Raw genomic sequence first — 20,416 nt, 5'->3', positions numbered from 1 at the left:
GTATTTCCCTGATGACCAGTGATGTGGAGCATTTTCTCATGTGCTTGTTGGCCATGTCTATGTCTTCCTCTGTGACATTTCTGTTCATGTCTTTTGCCCATTTCATGATTGGATTGTTTGTTTCTTTGCTGTTGAGTTTAATAAGTTCTTTATAGATCTTGGAAACTAGCCCTTTATCGGATACGTCGTTTGCAAATATCTTCTCCAATTCTGTAGGTTGTCTTTTAGTTTTGTTGACTGTATCTTTTGCTGTGCAAAAGCTTCTTATCCTGATGAAGTCCCAATAGTTCATTCTTGCTTTTGTTTCTCTTGCCTTCATGGATGTATCTTGCAAGAAGTTACTGTGGCCAAGTTCAAAAAGGGTGTTGCCTGTGTTCTCCTCTAGGATTTTGATGGAACCTTGTCTCACGTTTAGATCTTTCATCCATTTTGAGATTATCTTTGTGTATGGTGTAAGAGAATGGTCTAGTTTCATTCTTCTGTATATGGCTGTCCAATTTTCCCAGCACCATTTATTTAAGAGACTGTCTTTTTTCCAGTGGATAGTCTCTCCTGCTTTGTCGAATATTAGTTGACCATAAAGTTGAGGGTCCACTTCTGGGTTCTCTATTCTGTTCCATTGATCTGTGTCTGTTTTTGTGCCAGTACCACACTGTCTTGATGACCACAGCTTTGTAGTACAACCTGAAATCTGGCATTGTGATGTCCCAGCTATGGTTTTCTTTTTTAATATTTCCCTGGCTATTCTTGTATGTGTGTGTGGAGGTAGGAGCTGATTTACAATAATAATAACTAATAGTAATAGCTAATAGTTATTGAGCACTTACTATGGTCAAGGCACTGTGCCAAGTGCTTGATATAGATCATATCTTTCAATGAAGTCAATAGAGTTATCTCCATTTTGCAGATAAGGAAACTGAGGCTCACAGAATTTAAGTAATCTGTGCAAACTCAGACAGCTAATGAGGTCTGTCTACTTTTGAAGTTCACATTCTCAACTATCTATCCTAGAGTCTGGCCTGAGAGTGGGAGATATCCAGAGATTTATAGATGTAGGAAGCCCTGTACCTCCAACAACTTAAATTTCTATTGCTCTTTATTTGCAGCCCTTGTACTTGAAACATGCTCCCACATGACATCCCTCTTGATGGCACATTATGCAGACATTTCTCCTCTCCTCCCTAATATCCATTTTGTCCTTTCTCACCAACAATTTTAGGTAGCAACATAACAGGCACATGGTGGCCAAGTCACATAAATGTAAGAAGTCCACCAGGGTTTTCTGAGAAAGTGTCTATTTTCCTGATACAGGCACTGCCCCTTCTTGCTTCACCCCGCTCTTGTCTACAACATGAATATTAGGCTGGAGGTGCATTAAACAATTTGCAATTATGAGGATGAAAGATACACGATATTTATGTGATGTAATGATGTTCTTTTTAAAAAAATATTTTATTTATTTATTCATGACAGAGAGAGAGAGAGAGAGAGAGAGAGAGAGGCAGAGGGAAAAGCAGGCTCCATGCAGGGAACCTGATGTGGGACTCGATTCCGGGTTTCCAGGATCAGGCCCTGGGCTAAAGGCAGTGCTAAAACGCTGAGCCACCTGAGCTGCCTGTAATGATGTTCTTGAGCTGCTGCACTGTTGTCTAGACTTCTTTTTAGGTGAGATAAATAGACCGCTTGAATCACTGTCAGATATTCTGTGGCAAATAGCTGAATGCAAAATAATTCCTTCTGAGTCAAATGCCCTCTGTTGTTTGGCAAATCATCTTTAAGGAATTGATTAAAAAATTATCTCTTCTGTACTGACCATTCATTCTCCTCCTCTACCCATCTTACTCAGCCCTGACTCCTCTGTATACCCCCCACATCCTCCAAGCTAGGAAGAGTAAGGTACTCCCTACCGTATGTTCTCGTAGTATCTATCTCATGCCCCTATCAAAGGCACTAAAGCATTATCAGGTTGTACTCAAGTATTAGTTTTCTTCTATAGACAGTGAGCTCCTTGAGGTAGAAAATTTATTTCTGAAACTTCTGTGTCTGGCATAGCTCTGTGAGTAACAAAACCCAAAATGGAGTCTAAGATGGGGCTTTTATATTTTGCTGGTCATGAAGGCATATTTGTGCTACATAACTCAACAGGAGAGTCTTGTGGGAATATGACAGAGACTGGTGCTAATCATTTGTCTCATTACCAATAAACAACACTGAGGAGCTGAAATTCCTGGAACCCTTGGTCACAAAGCAACGTTATTAATCATTTATTGTTAATTAAAGAACATTTGTGATTCTAGTCCTTAAAAACTATTATATGCAAATATAAATGTTGCTTTAAGACCTAAGGCTATGCAAAAAAAAAAAAAAGACCTAAGGCTAGCTGTGTTATTCTTTATCAATGAACACTAAAGATGTAAGAAATAAATTTGTGGGTGTCTCTTGAGACAGCTAAACATTTAAACACTCCAACATCTCAGTGGCACTCAAACACAAGTTCACTTTAACTGACCTACCAACATGTCAATCACAGAATCTAATTCAAAGATAAACAAACAGTAAGTTTCTACTAGCCAGAGGTAAAAACTGAGAATAATTAGCAAATAATCATTTTCTATTACCTCAGATTGTTGCAGAAGAGCAGAGAAAGGGAAGACAATGGATCCGAGCCAATTCTTCCTTATATGTGAATGACTACTGCAGCTCTTGAAATAAGGATCCTATTAATATGAATAATTTTTCTATTATGTACTTCATACTATGTGATGAATAATTTCACTAATTTACAAGTAAGTAAAAAAATCATTTTTTAAATAAAGAAACCAAAGAGTAAACAGAAAACATTTTTTCTCTCTTTTTAATTTCTTTAAAAGATAATTGACTATTTAAATCAAAATAATGACCTATTATGGAGTTTATGGCCTATGGACAGCTATTTACATGATTGCAGTAGATATGCTCTATGCAGCAAACTTTGAAAATACACTACAGAATACAGAGAAAAAAATTATCTTAATTCAACCCCAAAGACATCATCACCATTAACAACATTTTAAGATGTTAAATGGTAGTGAAAATATGTTGAAATGATGAGGACACTTTCAAAGAGGAGAATAGCATCATGGATGCTAGATTAATGAGAAAAATAGACTCAGTATAAGTTTAATGGTTGATATAATGTGGTCAAAAAGAAGCAGGTTTTCTGACACAGCTAAGTAATCTAAGTGCATGGCATATCTCCTGGAAACAGGTGATCCCCAAGGCTACCTCATCGTAAGCCCTTAAGACCATGCAATTCAGTTTTCTCTGATTTACCAACCAATCTTCTGAGCCCAGTGAGTTTCTAAGAAAGTTTTCTCTATTGGAAGTGATTGCAATGATAGACCAATTCTGACTGCTTGATATGTTGTTCCTTATGCTAGTGGACAGATTTTATTTTTCCCAAGATCCTAATCACCTTTTATCACAGGAATTTCAGATTTGCAAGATTGGTGTGATTTCCTTTCTTCCCTGTCCCCATGTTAGCCTTGGCTAGAGCTTACCTTTCACTTCCAGGACCTATCATTAAAGAAGTAAACAATAGGCCATCCTGTTAAATTAAACTATCCATCTGTGTACAAAGAGAAATTAACCATTTTGGTCTGTTTAGAATAGTATGATAGATTCTAGGCGTGCTTAGGCCCCATTGTGGTGTAAATTAGGAAAAGGAAATTGTGATAGTTAATTTTAGATGTCAACTTGAAGGAGCTAAGGGATGCCCAGAGATGGTAAAACATGTTTCCTGGGTGTGTACGTGAGGGTATTCCTGAAGAGATTAGCACTTGAATCAGTGGACTGAGTAAAAATCAGCCCTTATCAATTTGGGCAGAAATCATCCAATCTTTTGAGGGCCTGAATAGAACAAAAAGGTGGAGGAAAGGCAAATTCTCTTTCTCTTTCTCTCAGACATCTTCTCTTTCTCTTGGACATCAGAGCTCCCAGTTCTCAAGTGTTTTGGACTCTGGGGATTACACCAGCAGTCTCTCCATCCTTAGACTTTTGTACTCAAACTGAATTACAGCACTTGCTTTTCTGGTTCTCCAGCTTACATATATATACATATAATATAATATATATATATGCTATATAGTACATATATAGTACATACTATATATGTTATATATAGTATATATATTAATATTTATATAGAAATGTAAATGGCTAAGAGTAGCCAACAGTCTTTTAAAAAAATTTTATTAATTTATTTATTATCTGAAAGCGAGAAAGAGCATGAGCAAGGAAGGGGGCAGAGGAAGAAGCAGGCTCCTTGCTGAGCTGGAAGCCCCATGTAGGGCTCAGTGCAGGGCTCAATCCCAGGATCATGACCTGGAATCATGAGCTGAGCAAAGAAAGACCTTAACTACTGAGTCACTTGGCTCCCCTAGCCAAAGCAATCTTGAAGAAGAAAAATAAAGCTGAAAAACAGGTTTCTATCACAAAGCTTTGGTAATGAAAAGAGTGTGGTATCAATGTAAGAATAGGTAATAGACCAATAGAACATAATAGAGGGTCCAGAAATAAATCCACATTTATACAGTCACCAGATTTACAACAAAGGGTGACTTTGTCGTGCAATGGGGGAGAGTATGTTCCTTTCCATAAATGGTGTTGGGTCAACTGAATGAATATCTTTACGGGAAAAAAGTAATCTTGACCTCTACCTCACAGACACATAAAAATCAATCGGTTGGATTTTAGATCTAAATGTGAAAAAGGTAAAATGATTCAAGTTTTAGAAGCAACCTCAGGATAATATCTTCATGACCTTAAGCGGACAATATTTTTAAAAAGGACCAAAAAAGCACCACCACTGCATTGCACTATATTAAATCAAGATTTTCTATTCATAGAAAGACACTTTTAAAAAGTCAAAAAAGACAAGCCAGCATGCGAAAAATACTTATAGAATGTATATCTGACAAAGTACTCATATCCATATTATACACTGTTAAAAATCAGTGAAAAAATAGGCAAAATACTTGAACATATCTTTCACAAAAGAGGATATCAAAACGGCCAGTAAATGTAGAAAATGGTGCTCAATTTCATAAGTTATCATTAAAATGCAACTTAAAACCATAAGGTGATATGATTACTTTCATCAGTATGTTTGAAATGAAAATATCAGACAATGCTAGGTAACAAGGACATGGATCAGTCAGAGCTCTCATAAACTGGTGGTGGAAGTATGAACTGACACAACCATTTTGGAAACTGGTATTATACTACTAAAGCTGAGCATATGCACAATCTGAGCTAGCAATTTCACTCTTAAGTATATTTCTAACAGAAATGAATAGTTTCATTTCCCCAAGTCCAATTATATTAGTGTTAAATATAAGAGCTGACAACTAGAAAGAAGCAAATTATCAGTTGTAGAATGCATTAAAAAGTTGTTGTATATTCCTACAAAAACATACTATACAGCTATGAGCATTTCAGATGATTCCCACAAACACAAGGTAGAGAAAACTAAGTCATTCACAGATGGATGCATCATAAGTAATACCTAAACCATGGTGTTAGAAGCTAGGATAGTGTGTTATTCTGTATGTTGGTAAATTGAACACCAATAAAAAATAAATTTACTATTAAAAACAGAAGCTAGGATAGTTACTCGTGGGGAGGAAGTAACTTGGGAGAGCACAAAAGAGGCTTCTGGGGTGATACTAGCAATATTTGGTTTCGTGATCTGAAGTGCTGACTTTTTATTTTCCTTTTTAGCCTTTTGTCTCTACTATTTATTTCCCCTTGGATAGAAAGCAAAATATTTGCCAGAATAATTTTGCCAATACAAATTCAGTTAGGAAATATAGGGTTGAAAAAAAAAAAAAAAGGAAATATAGGGTTGAATTTCTTGCATCTGAATAATCTAAATTTCAGTGGCTTGTAAACTCTAGAAAAAGCATAAAATTAAACTTTAAAAATAACATGTTTTAAAGAGTTATGTTTTTCAAAAATCATAGTACCAATTATTAAAAATTACAAAATTTGGCTATAATCCAATAAAACTAGAATTAAAATAAAACTAGAATTTAAAATAAAAAACTTTAGGGACGCCTGTGTGGCTCAGTGGTTGAGCATCTACCTTCGGCTTAGGGCATGATCCTGTGGTCCTGGGATAGAGTCCCACATCAGGGTCCCTGTGGGGAGCCTGCTTCTCCCTCTGCTTACGTCTCTGCCTCTCTCTGTGTGTCTCTCATGAATAAATAAATAAAATATTTTTTAAAAATCAGATCAAAACTTTATACTAGAGTCGCTTAAACATTTGAAAATATAAAAACACAGTATTACTTAACTAGTAGATCAAGAAAGATATAAATGTATAAAAATATATAGAAAATAACACAAAATAAAAATAACCTAATATAAAAAATCTGGCCTAAGATATTTTAGAGATAAATTCATGGTCTTAAAATATTCCTACTACTATGAGAGAGACAGTGATTCCAAATTCATCTCAGCCCAGCTTTTTCATCCCCTGTGCTAAAACTAGGCCACATGTCTGTGAGACTTCCAAGTCCTCAGCTTCTTGCTAACAAGTTAACTAATGAAGGAGAGACCCACAGGAAGTAAGAAATAGTTGACAGCAGGAAGAAGAAAGAAATGCAGAGAAAAGAGGAAGATTGAGGCATGGGAAGAAACTGTTTTCTAAAGAATAGTGACTGATGATAAACCAAAATCTTCTTTCAACTGGGCGATCAACTTGAGGCTCAGCCTAGATCTGGTCTTTTATGAGAAAATGGAATGTTTGGGCCTATAGTTACCTTGTAACCCATTGCATGAGAGGAAAGCAAGAATACAGGTCAGACCCTTTCCTTTCCTAAAGAGCATGCCAGTGTTGTCACAGATGTCTGATACCTGAAACCTACAGATTTCATTCACTAACAACACAAAGCACTTATAAGAATTGAACTATTAATTAACTACTATTCGATTCTGGTCAAATTGATCATTGAGATAATTCACTTTTACAGGAGAAAGTCTGTTAGGCTCTGTTTTGGGTTTCCCAAATTCAAACCATTAACAGTTTAGATCATCAGAAACTACTCAGTTAAACTCTTTGGAGAATGGCCATCACCAAATTACTGTTCAAATCTCTATCTCCAACCTTTATGTAGAATTGATAGAAAATGTTTTAATAAGAATGTGTGTCTGCATCTCCTGGAAAACTGCACTGGAAGACACTGACATTATGTTTCTTTGAGAAGGCTCATTCTTGAACAATAGTTGAAGGGTCTAGTTCAACTTCTCTCCCTCTTATCCCCAATCCCTCCAGATAGAATTAATTGCTCTTTCAGCAGCATTTGCCATAGGATTTGAAGAGCATTTCTATTAGGGCATTTAATCAGAGTCCCAGGAGAGGGCGGGCAAGATGGCAGAAGAGTAGGGTCCCCAAGTCACCTGTCCCCACCAACTTACCGAGTTAACTTTCAAATCATCCTCTAAACCTACGAATTTGACCTGAGATTTAGAGAGAGAACAGCTGGAATGCTACAGAGAGAAGAGTTTGTACTTCTAACAAGGTAGGAAGAAGGAAAAAAAAATAAAATAAAAAAGAATCAAGTTGGGGAGGGGCCCCCCGCGAGGACCAGGCTAAAGCCGGGCGGTGAGAGCCTCCAGGACAAGAAAGCGCAGCCCCGGAGAAGCAGGAACTTTAAAAATCCATACCGGATTCTTCCCGGATGGAAAAGTGCTCAACAGGGAAACCGGGCAGAACCGCAGGGGGTCAGGGGGGCCTCCAGGTTCCGGGGGCATTAACAGAGGAGGGGCGCCCTGGGGAGAGCGTGCCGCACAGCAGAGGCCGAGCTCGGTAAAGGCCTGGAGCACCCGGTGGGGCCTCGGGAGCAGCTCGGGCGGCGACTCCGGGCGGAGGGGGCTGTGCCCCGGGAGCGCGATTCCAGCAGCACAGGCGCTGGATCCCAGGGTGCCAGGGGACACAGCCCAAGATCCTGTGCCCCCCCACTGGGAGAGGCAGAGGCGGGGAGGGCACAGGACAGCGAGGATGCGACTGCCGCTGGGTGCCCCCAGCTGTGCATGTCAGCGCCCCCCACCCCGGAGATCAAGGCCAGTGCAGACTGGGAGATTGCGGTAGTTACTGCGGGAGCTGACTCCAGGGCTGGAGAGCTGGCCGCTGCCAGTGTGGCTGTGCCTCTTGGTGTCACCCTGTTCCTGTGATGGAGCAGGGCCTCCAGGGAACAGGGGCCTCACAGGATAAACAGCTCCCACGGAGCCGTGCACATACCTGAGAATCAGCACAGCAGGCCCCTCCCCCCACCGCCCCCAGAAACCAGCTGGAAGGACAGAAGAAAGCAAGTTCTTGACCCAGCAGCGCTGGAAAGCTCCAAGGGAAGTCGAGGGATTTACAGTATATAGAACCAGAGGATACCCCTCCTTGTTCTTTGTTTGTTTGTTTTTTCTTCTTTTTTCCAGTACAACTCATTTTTAACCACTCTGCACTGAGCAAAATGACTAGAAAGAAGAACTCACCACAAAAGAATCAGAAACAGTACTCTCTCCAAGGAGTTACAAAATTTGGATTACAATTCGATGTCAGAAAACCAATTCATAAGCACAATTACAAAGCTACTGGTGGCTCTGGAAAAAAGCATAAAGGATTCAAGAGACTTCATGACTGCAGAATTTAGATCTAATCAGGCCAAAATTAAAAATCAATTAAATGAGATGCAATCGAAACTGGAGGTCCTAACGACGAGGGTTAGTGAGGCAGAAGAATCAGTGAGTGACATAGAAGACAAGTTGATGGCAAGGAAGGAAGCTGAGGAAAAAAAGAGAAAAACAATTAAAAGGCCATGAGGATAGGTTAAAGGAAATAAATGACAGCCTCAGAAGGAAAAATCTATGTTTAATTGGGGTTCCAGAGGGCGCCGAAAGGGACAGAGGACCAGAAAGCATATTTGAACAAACCATAGCTGAGAACTTCCAAACATGGAGAGGGAAACAGGCATTCAGATACAGGAGAGAGAGAGATCTTGCCTAAAATCAATTAAAACCATTCAACACATCGACATTTAATAGTGAAACTTTCAAATTCCAAAGATAAAGAGAAGATCCTTAAAGCAGCAAGAGACGAGAGATCCCTAACTTACATGGGAAGAAATATTAGTTTAACAGCATACCTCTCCACAGAGACCTGGCAGGCCAGAAAGGGCTCCAGGATATATTCAGGGTCCTACATGAGAAGAATATGCAGCCAAGAATACATACTCTATCCAGCAAGGCTCTCATTCAGAATAGAAGGAAAGATAAAGAGCTTCCAAGATAAGCAGAAACTGAAAGCATATGTGACCACCAAAACAGCTCTGCAAGAAATATTAAGAGGCACTCTGTAAAAGAAAGAGGAAGCCCAAAGAAATAAGCCACTAAAACGGTGACTGAATAGGTATTATGATGACACTAAATTCGTATCTTTCAATAGTAACTGTGAACGTGAATGGGCTTAATGATGCCATCAAAAGACACAGGGTTTCAGACTGGATAAAAAAACAAGACCCATCTATTTGCTGTCTACAAGAGGCTCATTTTAGACGTAAGGACACTTACAGCCTGAAAATAAAAGGTTGGAGAACCATTTACTATTCAAATGGTTCTCAAAAGAAAGCAGGGGTAGCAATCCTCATATCACATAAATTAAAGTTTATCCCAAAGACTGTAGTAAGAGATGAAGAGGGATACTATATCATACTTAAGGGATCTATCCAACAAGAGGACCTAAAATCATGAATATTTATGCCCCAAATATGGGAGCTGACAAGTGTATCAATCAATTAATAACCAAAGTAAAGACATACTTAGATAATAATACACTTCTACTGGGAGACTTCAACACGGCGCTTCTGCAAATGACAGATTTTCTAAGCACAACATCTCCAAAGAAACAAGAGCTTTAAATGATACACTGGACCACAGTGTATGGATTTCACAGATATTTCCTGAACTTTCCATCCAAACGCAACTGAATACAATTCTTCTCAAGAGCATGTGGAGCTTTCTCCAGAATAGACCACATACGGGTCAAAATCAGGTCTTAACTGATCCCAAAAGATTGGGATTGTCCCCTGCATATTTTCATACCATAATACTTTGAAACTTGAACTCAATCACAAGAAGAAATTTGGAAGAAATTCAAACACGTGGAAGTTAAGGACCATCCTGCTAAAAGATGAAAGGGTCAACCAGGAAATTAAGGAAGAATTAAAAGGTTCATGGAAACTAATGAGAATGAAGATACAACCGTTCAAAATCCTTGGAATACAGCAAAAGCAGTCCTAAGGGAAATACATTGCAATACAAGCATCCCTCAAAAAATTGAAAAAAACTCAAATACACAAGCCAACCTTGCACCTAAAGAAACTGGAGAAAGAACAGCAAAAATATCCTACACCCAGCAGAAGAAGACTTAATAAAGATTCGAGCAGAACTCAATGAGAGAGAGACCAGAAGAATTGTAGAAAGATCAACAAAACCAGGAGCTGGTTCTTTGAAAGAATTAATAAGATAGATAAACCATTAGCCAGCCTTATTAAAAACAAAAGAGAAAAGACTCAAAATCACAAATGAAAAAGGAGATCACAACCAATACCAAGGAGATACAAACGATTTTAAAAACATATTATGAGCAGCTAAAGGCAAAAAATTAGGCAATCTAGAAGAAATGGACGCATCTCTGGAAAACCACAACTTCCAAAACTGGAACAGGAAGTAATAGAAAACCCGAACAACCCAATAACCACGACGGAAATTGAAGCAGTCATCAAAAACCTCCCATAACACAAAAGTCCAGGGCCAGATGGCTTCCCAGGGGAATTATATCAAACATTTAAAGAAGAAATCATACCTATTCTACTAAAGATGTTCCAAAAGATATAAAGGGATGGGATACTTCCAAACTCATTCTATGAGGCCAGCATCACCTTAATTCCAAAACCAGACAAAGATCCCACCAAAAAGGAGAATTATAGACCAATATCCCTGATGAACACAGATGCAAAAGTTCTAAACAAGATACTAGCTAATAGAATCCAACAATACATTAAGAAGATTATTCACTATGACCAAGTGGGATTTATCCCCAAGTTGCAAGGCTGGTTCAACACTCGTAAAGCAATCAATGTCATTGATCATATCAGCAAGAGAAAAAAACAAGAACCATATGATCCCCCCTGTAGATGCAGAGAAAGCATTTGACAAAATACAGCATCCATTCCTGATCAAAACTCTTCAGAGTGTAGGGATAGAGGGAACATTCCTCACCATCTTAAAAGCCGTCTATGAAAAGCCCACAGCAAATATCATTCTCAATAGTGAAACACTGGGAGCTCCCCTAAGATCAGGAACACGACAGGGATGTCCACTCTCACCACTTTTATTCAACATAGTACTAGAAATCCTAGCCTCAGCAATCAGGCAACAAAAAGAAATAAAAGGCATTCAAATTGACAAAGAAGAAGTCAAACTCTCCCTCTTTGCAGATGATGTGTACTGTACGTAGAAAACCCAAAAGACTCCACCCCAAGATTGCCAAACTCATATAACAATTTGGCAGTATGGCAGGATACAAAATCAATGTCTGGAAGTCAGTGGCATTTCTTTTTTTTTTTTTTTTTTTATAAATTTTTTTTTAAATTTATTTATGATAGTCACACAGTGAGAGAGAGAGAGAGGCAGAGACACAGGCAGAGGGAGAAGCAGGCTCCATGCACCGGGAGCCCGACGTGGGATTCGATCCCGGGTCTCCAGGATCGCGCCCCGGGCCAAAGGCAGGCGCCAAACCGCTGCGCCACCCAGGGATCCCGTCAGTGGCATTTCTATACGCTAACAATGAGACTGAAGAAAGAGAAATTAAGGAGTCAATCCCATTTACAATTGCACCCAAAAGCATAAGATACCTAGGAATAAACCTAACCAAAGAGGTAAAGGATCTGTACCCTAAAAACTACAGAACACTTCTGAAAGAAATTGAGGAAGACACAAAGAGATGGAAAAATATTCCATGCTCATGGATTGGAAGAATCAATACTGTGAAAATGTCAGTGCTACCCAGGGAAATTTACACATTTAATGCAATCTCTATCAAAATACCATGAACTTTCTTCAGAGAGTTGAACAAATCATCTTAAGATTTGTGTGGAATCAGCAAAGACCCCGAATAGCCAGGGGAATATTGAAAAAGAAAACCATAGCTGGGGGCATCACAATGCCAGATTTCAGGTTGTACTACAAAGCTGTGGTCATCAAGGCGGTGTGGACTGGCACGAAAACAGACACATAGATCAATGGAACAGAATAGAGAACCCAGAAGTAGATCCTCAACTTTATGGTCAACTAAAATTCGACAAAGCAGGAAAGACTATCCACTGGAAAAAAGACAGTCTCTTCAATAAATGGTGCCGGGAATATTGGACATCCACATGCAGAAGAATGAAACTAGACCATTCTCTTACACCATACACAAAGATAATCTCAAAATGGATGAAAGATCTAAATGTGAGACAAGAATCCATCAAAATCCTAGAGGCGAACACAGGCAACACCCTTTTTGAACTTGGCCACAGTAACTTCTTGCAAGATACATCCATGAAGGCAAGAGAAACTAAAGCAAAAATGAATTATTGGGATTTCATCAAGATAAAAAGCTTCTGCACAGCAAGAGAAACAGTCAACAAAACTAAAGGACAACCTATAGAATGGGAGAAGATATTTGCAAATGACTCATCAGATAAAGGGCTAGTATCCAAGATCTATCAGGAACTTATTAAACTCAACAGCAAAGAAACAAACAATCCAGTCATGAAATGGGCAAAAGACATGAACAGAAATGTCACAGAGGAAGACATAGACATGGCCAACAAGCACATGAGAAAATGCTCCGCATCACTGGTCATCAGGGAAATACAAATCAAAACCACAATGAGATACCACCTCACACCAATGAGAATGGTGAAAATTAACAAGGCAGGAAACAACAAATGTTGGAGAGGATGTGGAGATAGGGGAAGCCTCTTGCACTGTTGGTGGGAATGTGAACTGGTACAGCCACTCTGAAAAACTGTGTGGAGGTTCCTCAAAGAGTTAAAAATAGACCTGCCCTACGACCCAGGAATTGCCCTGCTGGGGTTTACCCCAAAGATACAGATGCAGTAAAACACCAGGACACCTGCACCCCAAGGTTATAGCAGCAATGTCCACAATAGCCAAACTGTGGAAGGAGCCTCGGTGTCCATCAAAAGATGAATGGATAAAGAAGATGTGGTTTATGTATACAATGGAATATTACTCAGCCATTAGAAATGACAAATACCCACCATTTGCTTCAACGTGGATGGAACTGGAGGGTATTATGCTGAGTGAAATAAGTCAATCGGAGAAGGACAAACATTATATGGTTTCACTCATACAGGGAATATAAAAAATAGTGAAAGGGAATAAAGGGGAAAGGAGTGAAAATATCAGTGAGGGTGGCAAAACATGAGATACCTAACTCTGGGAAATGAACAAGAGGTAGTGGAAGGGGAGGTGGGCAGGGGGTTGGGGTGACTGGGTGATGGGCACTGAGGGGGGCACTTGACGGGATGAGCACTGGGTGTTATGCTATATGTTGGCAAATATAACTCCAATAAAAAATACACAAAAAATATACATATATATATAACCTGAATTTAAAAAACAAACAAATACAAAAATTCAGAGTCCCAAAAGAGGAGACATAATAGATAGGCGTCTTTATACTTCTGGTGCCAACTTTAGTAGAAAGGAAGCTAAGATTTATTTGAGAGCTTGCACTTAGTGTTGTTAGGAGCTTTTGCTTATCTACGAGGAAGACATTCAGTAATTTTTAAAATTTGATTGAGTAGAACTGGGTTTTAGTCCTAAGAATAATTTGGCATCTTCTAAGGAAGTTGTGTATTTTCTTTGATCAGAAAATGAGAACTATATAACCAATTTTTGTTTCATTTCATTTATTTTGGTACCAGGAAGCTCACATTTAAGTGTTAGTTTCAATTGCAGAAACCTACTTCTCCCAAATTCTTGGTATATTTACTCCTCCTCCTCTTTTTTTTTTTCCTCCTCCTCTTATATGTGGTTTATGATCTCTATTATTTTTTAACTTACTTGCCATATGTCTGATTTTATTTCAAGTTACCCCAAATCCTTTTTATAAAATGTTGGAAATAGACATTGCATCTAAAAGCAAATTTACAAATATGGTACTAGATTTCATTCAGTTTGACTTTAGAATCAGTTCAACATTGATTATTATAATTATTCTAATTTACCTCATGTTTTTCAATAATCATTTCATCAAAAATGTTGATATATATATTATCTTTTAATTTAGATAAGCTTGAGAAGCTATAATCATGTCCTGGTGAGCTGTAAATAAGAGAAACATATGTAAATGCTTAACTTATTTTATAAGAGCATTTTTCATAAGGAACCATAAAATTACCTGTGATCTTTTCTTTTATAAAGTGTAAACTAAGAAAAAGCTATGTGTTTTGCAGATGACTGTTATCTTTCATTAAAACCAGCATGTGCAGGATGCCTGGGTGGCTCAATGGTTGAGCGTCTGCCTTTGGCTCAGGGCATCATCCTGGGGTCCTGGGATCAAGTCCCACATTGGGCTCCCTGTGAGGAGCCTGGTCCTCCCTCGGCCTATGTCTCTGCCTCTGTGTGTGTGTGTGTCTCATTAATAAGTAAATAAAATCTTTAAATCGTGCTTTGTAACATATCTCTCTTAAGGTATTTTGCATGAAAAATAAAAATGTTTAAATGTCAAGCAGAAAGACTTTCACTACAGACATTCATTGCTAACAAATTATCCAAAGTATGGTGTATCAAGATATTCCAAATACCTTAAATTCTACTACATTCTTCTATTTCCCATATATATTTAAATTGCTCTTTTGTTCTCAGCTAAGAGATATGACTGTTTAACCACAGAACTTATTCTTTTTCCCACATCCATTTTCTCCAACTAGAAATTGGGATAGTAGAATGCATTTTGCAAGCTGTCTGCTGATGGCTTACTTGACGTCCTTGACAAAGGATAGTGTAATATATACCACAAACCTAGAACTTTCCTCCACTCTTAGTTCCAGCTTGTGTGTGGAACCTTGAACCTTGATCAAACTTCTAACAAGTCAGAGAAGTTAAATAACTTGCTTAAAAGTAAAGCCATCAGGGGGGATCCCTGAGTGGCTCAGTGGTTTGGTGCCTGCCTTTGGCCCAGGGCGTGATGCTGGAGACCTGGGATCAAGTCCCACATCAGGCTCCTGCATGGAGCCTGCTTCTCCCTCTGCCTGTGTCTCTGCCTCTCTCTCTCTCTCTCTCTCTGTGTGTCTATCATGAATAAATAAATAAAATCTTAAAAAAAAAAAAAAAGTAAAGCCATCAGCAAATGACAGAGCTTGTATGTGAACGCAATTCTGGCTGATTCTAAAGGCCAGGCTCTTTCCAGTGTACCAACTGCCACTGATATTATTTATTGAAGATTGTTGCTAAGGAAGCAACCACCATTTCAAAGGATCTCCAACAGTTTGTAACTTTTGAGACACACAGCCAGTGACAACTGAAAAATGTTAGCTGAGATTAGAGAACAATTTTATATTGAAGTTTCCTTATATTTTTAAGTGATAAGCTGACTTCCCTGTCCTGCTCTTCAAGAGATCCCTTTCATGTTGCAAAAGCTTGACAGGAGAGAGGAGGCAATGGATACTTACACTATGTGAGCAGGAGAAATGAACTATCATCCTCCAGACATTTTTGAGTGTGTCAACTTAGTATGTCCTTTAAATCTCTTAAGTCCTGCATTGTCTTGCATTTTGTATTCTATGAAAGCCTTATTCAAATTTCACCATAATTTCTTGTCCAAAGTAGAGATCACAAGCCTAATTACTATATACTATTTATTATTACTCTCTATCCCATTTGCATGTGGATTTTATTCACTAAAATGTGTGGAGAAGGGAAAAGAGCTCTTGTATCTCAGGGAACAAAAAGTGTTAACTGAATGGTTGTGCCTTAGCTGACCCTCTAATCAACTTGGTTATACTCTAAACCTGTTTTTGGCTTATCTTGCTGCTATAACTACGAGAATTCAAATACTCTACAGCCTCCTTCTCTTTAGTTCACTAAAGAGTAAAATTTAATCTTATTTAATCTAAATTTATCTTATTGACTATTTTGTGTTCTCCTAAATCCATTTATTTAATACAGTGACACCATCAAAGAATAATGCAAATAGGAACCACATGATCTACAGAACTTGAGATGGCTGAACAAGATAGGTAGAAGGGGGAAAGGGCACCAGGACAAGAGAAAATACTTTGATAATGGATGTGGTTGACAGTTCTTTATATTCCTTCACCCCAGTGAGAGCTAAAGATACTTAGGAAGTATCTTTAGGCTAATTGAGTTTAGAGAACAATTTTAAGTTCTACGTTTCATATTTGTCTTGATCAATGTACTTTAATTCCAATAACCAAATTTTATTTATACAACTTTAATGTCACATATAAATCTTGAGAAAGAACAAACCTGGAGGCATCCAATTTACTGATTTCAAAATACACTACAAAGCTACAGGAATCAAAATAGGATGTTACTGGCATAATCGACATATACACCAATGGTACAGAATACAGATCCCAGATATAAATCCCTGCATCTCCATCAGGTCAACTGGTCTTTGACAAGGATGTCAAGAATATACAGTGTATGGGGATCCCTGGGTGGCTCAGTGATTTAGCACCTGCCTTCAGCCCAGGGCATGATCCTGGAGTCCTGGGACTGAGTCCCACATCAGGCTCTGGGCATGGAGCCTGCTTTTCCCTCTGCCCGTGTCTCTACTTCTCTCTCTCTCTGTGTCTCTCATGAATAAATAAATAAAATCTTTAAAAATATATACATACAATGTAGAGGTGCCTGGGTGGCTCAGTTGGTTGAGTGTCTGCCTTGGGTTCAGGTCATGATCCCTGGGACAAGCCCCAGGTCAGGCTCCCTGTTCAGTGAGGAGTCTACTTCTCCCTCTCCTTCTGCCCCTCCCCCCACCATGCTCACTCTCTTCTCTCTTTCAAATAAATAAATAAAATATTTTTAAAAAAATTTTTAAAGTATACAATGTGGAAGGAATAGTCTCTTCAACAAATGATGTTGGTAAAACTATCAACATGCAAAAATAATCAAATCAATTCTTATTTTACACTATAGACAAAAATCAATTCAAAATGAATTAAAGACTGGGCACTTGGGTGGCTCAGTCAGTTAAACATCTGCCTTCGGCTCCTGTCATGGTCCTGGGGTCCTGGGATAAAGACCCCCCATCAGGCTTCCTGCTGAGCAGGAAGTTTGCTTCTCCCTTTCCCTCTGCTGTTCCCCTGCTTGTGCTCTCTCTCATTCTCTCTCTCAAATGGGTAGATAAATTTTTAAAAAAATAAAATAAATAAAATTTAAAAAAACAAAATGGATTTAAGATTTAAAATGTAAGTGAAGACCTGAAACTGTAAAGCTTCTAGAAGAAAACACAAGGAACAAGCTTCATGGCACAGGTTGTGGCAAAGATCTCATTACACAGATATGACACCAAAGCATGGGCAACAAAAGCAAAAGTAAAGTGAAATTATATTAAAATATAAATCTTTTGCACAGCAAACAATCAACAGTGTGAAAAGGCAACCTAGGGAATGGGAGAAAATACTTTTAAACCATATATATCATAAAGGATTGATGACTAAAACATATGAGGAACTCATACAATTCAATAGTAAAAGAAGTTAATAATCCAATTTTTAAACTATGTTGAAACTTGAATAGACATTTTCCAAAGAAGATCTACAATGACTGACACATATATGAAAAAATGCTTAGAGCACCTGGCTGGCTCAGTGACTAAAGCACATGACTTTTGATCTTGGGGTTGTAAGTTCGAGCCTCACATTGGGTGTAGAGATTATTTAATAAAATTTTTTAAAAAAATTATCAGTAATTGCTAACTAATAATAAAATGCTCACTAATAATCAGGGAAAGGCAAATCAAAACAACAGTGAGGTACCACCTCACACCTCTCAGAATGACTATTACCAAAAAAACAAAAGATGAAAAGTATTAGTAAAGATGTAGAAAACTGGAATCCTTGCACTGTGTTGGTAGGGATGCAAAGTAGTGAAGCTGTTAATGGAAAACAGTATGGAGGTTTCTCAAAAAATTAAAAATAGATTTGCCATCTGATCTGGCAATCTCATTTCTCAGAATCTATCCAAAAGAATTGAATGAGGATCTCAAAGAGATGTTAGCATTCTAATGTTCATTGTAACACTATTCACAATAGTCAAGATGGAAACATCCTAAATGTTGACAGATGAGGATAATGTGGTATACATATACAATGAAATAAATACTATTTACTCTTAAGAAATAAGAAAATTTGGCAATATGTGACAACACAGATGAGCCTTGGGGATATTATGCTAAGTGAAAAAACTCAATAAACCAGCCACAGAAAGACAAATACTGCATAATTCCACTGATTTTTTAAAAAGATTTTATTTATTTATTCATGAGAGACACACACACACACAGAGAGAGAGAGAGAGAGAGAGAGAGAGAGGCAGAGACACAGGCAGAGGGAGAAGCAGGCTCCATGCAGGGAGCCCGATGTGGGACTCGATCCCGGGTCTCCAGGATCAGGCCCTGGGCTGAAGGCATGCTAAACCACTGAGCCACCCAGGCTGCCCCATAATTCTACTTATATAAGATATATAAAATAGTCAAATTCATAAAATTACTAAGTGGAATGTTGGTTGCCAGGGGTTGGGAGAAGGGAAATGGGGAGTTTCTCATCAACAGGCATAAAGTTTCAGTTAAGCAAGATGAATAAGCTCTAGAGAGAGGATCCCTGGGTGGCTCAGTGGTTTAGTGCCTGCCTTCGGCCCAGGGTGTGATCCTAGAGTCCCAGGTTCAAGTCCTACATCGGGCTTACTGCATGGAACCTGCTTCTCCCTCTGCCTGTGTCTCTGCCTCTCTCTCTCTCTCTGTGTCTCTCATGAATAAATAAGTAAAATCTTTAAAAAAATAAGCTCTAGAGGTCTGCTGTGCAACACTGTACCTATAGCCAACAATAATATACTGCACATTTTAAAATTTGTTAATAAGGAAGATCTCATGTTAAGTGTTCTTTCCAAGTTAAAAAAAATTGAGTAAGCCTGAGTAAAGCAAATGACCCTCTGTAGTACTGGCTCACATGAGTGTGAGGTAGCTGAGTCCAAAATCTGCAGGGTACACCAGCAGGCTGGAGGCCCAGAGAAGACTTGCTGTTCATGTCTTCCCAGGGAGAGGTAAGTCTTTTTTCCACTAAACTTTCAATTGATTAGGTAAGGTCCATCCATATTATAAAGGGTGAGAGAGGAAGAAAGACAAAGACACAAAGATACATGTAGACACACACATGCTATTGATTGTTCCTCTGGAGAACCATGATTAATGCAATGACATTCTGGAAAGAGAAAACTATGGACTCAGTAAAAACATCAGTGGTTGCTAGAGGCCCCAGGGTAAGGATAAAGGGATAAATAGATGAAGTGGAGAATATGTTTAGGTCAGTAAAACTATGCTGGATGATATTATAGTAGTGGGTACATGTCATTATACATTTGTCAAAACCCATAAAATGCACAACATGAGAGTGAACTCCAAAGTAATGGTTGATAATGATGCATCAACACTGGTTCACAGATTGTAACAAACGTACCACACTAAGGCTGCATGAGGTTTTATGTTTGTGTATTGTGGTAAATGTGTACATGAGAACTCTCTGTACTTTATACTCATTTTACCTCAATTTTACTAAAACTGCTCAAAAAAGTAGTCTATCAATTTTTTTAAATGGGAAAAAACAAACACTCTCGTTAGAAATGAGGGAAAGCAAATTAAACCACAATGAGAATATCATTTTAGATCTGTTATATTAGAAAGAATAATTTTAAAAATACAAAATATTATTGAAGATACAGCACAATATATGTTAGGTTGGGATTGTATATTGATACTGTCACTAGAACAGTTTGGTATTATCTAATAAAGTTAAAGCTGAATTCAATTACAACTTAGCAATTTTACTCCTGGACATATATCCTAGAGCAGAGGTTCTCAAAGTATCCCCATGACTAAGTAGCATCAGTAACACCGGGGAACTTGTGAGAAGTGGAATCATCAAGACCTACCCCAGACCTACTGAATTAGAAATTATGAAGGTGGGCCCAGCAATGTTTTAAGAAGCCATACAGGTGATTCTAATGCACAGAAAAGTTTGAGAGCTACTGTCTTTTTTTTTTAAGATTTTATTTATTTATTCATGAGAGA

At 38.3% G+C, this 20,416-nt stretch overlaps 1 protein-coding gene across 1 annotated transcript in view; it reads right to left on the bottom strand.

Annotated features, from left to right (window-relative positions):
• CC2D2B (coiled-coil and C2 domain containing 2B) overlaps positions 1 to 20,416 on the bottom strand; it is a 109,848-nt gene that overhangs the window by 22,352 nt on the left and 67,080 nt on the right. The window contains exons 24-25 of the mRNA XM_025991204.2: positions 14,334 to 14,430; positions 2,619 to 2,717 (exon numbers count right to left, since the gene is read on the bottom strand). Of these exons, the coding sequence (XP_025846989.2) occupies positions 2,619 to 2,717; positions 14,334 to 14,430 (196 nt within the window). The remainder of the gene's footprint in view (positions 1 to 2,618; positions 2,718 to 14,333; positions 14,431 to 20,416) is intronic.

The sequence above is a fragment of the Vulpes vulpes genome, chromosome 15 (genome assembly GCF_048418805.1).
Source record: "Vulpes vulpes isolate BD-2025 chromosome 15, VulVul3, whole genome shotgun sequence".
NCBI lineage: Eukaryota > Metazoa > Chordata > Mammalia > Carnivora > Canidae > Vulpes > Vulpes vulpes.
The sequence above is the reverse complement of the archived record's forward strand: the minus strand, read 5'-3'. Positions and strand labels throughout refer to the sequence as shown.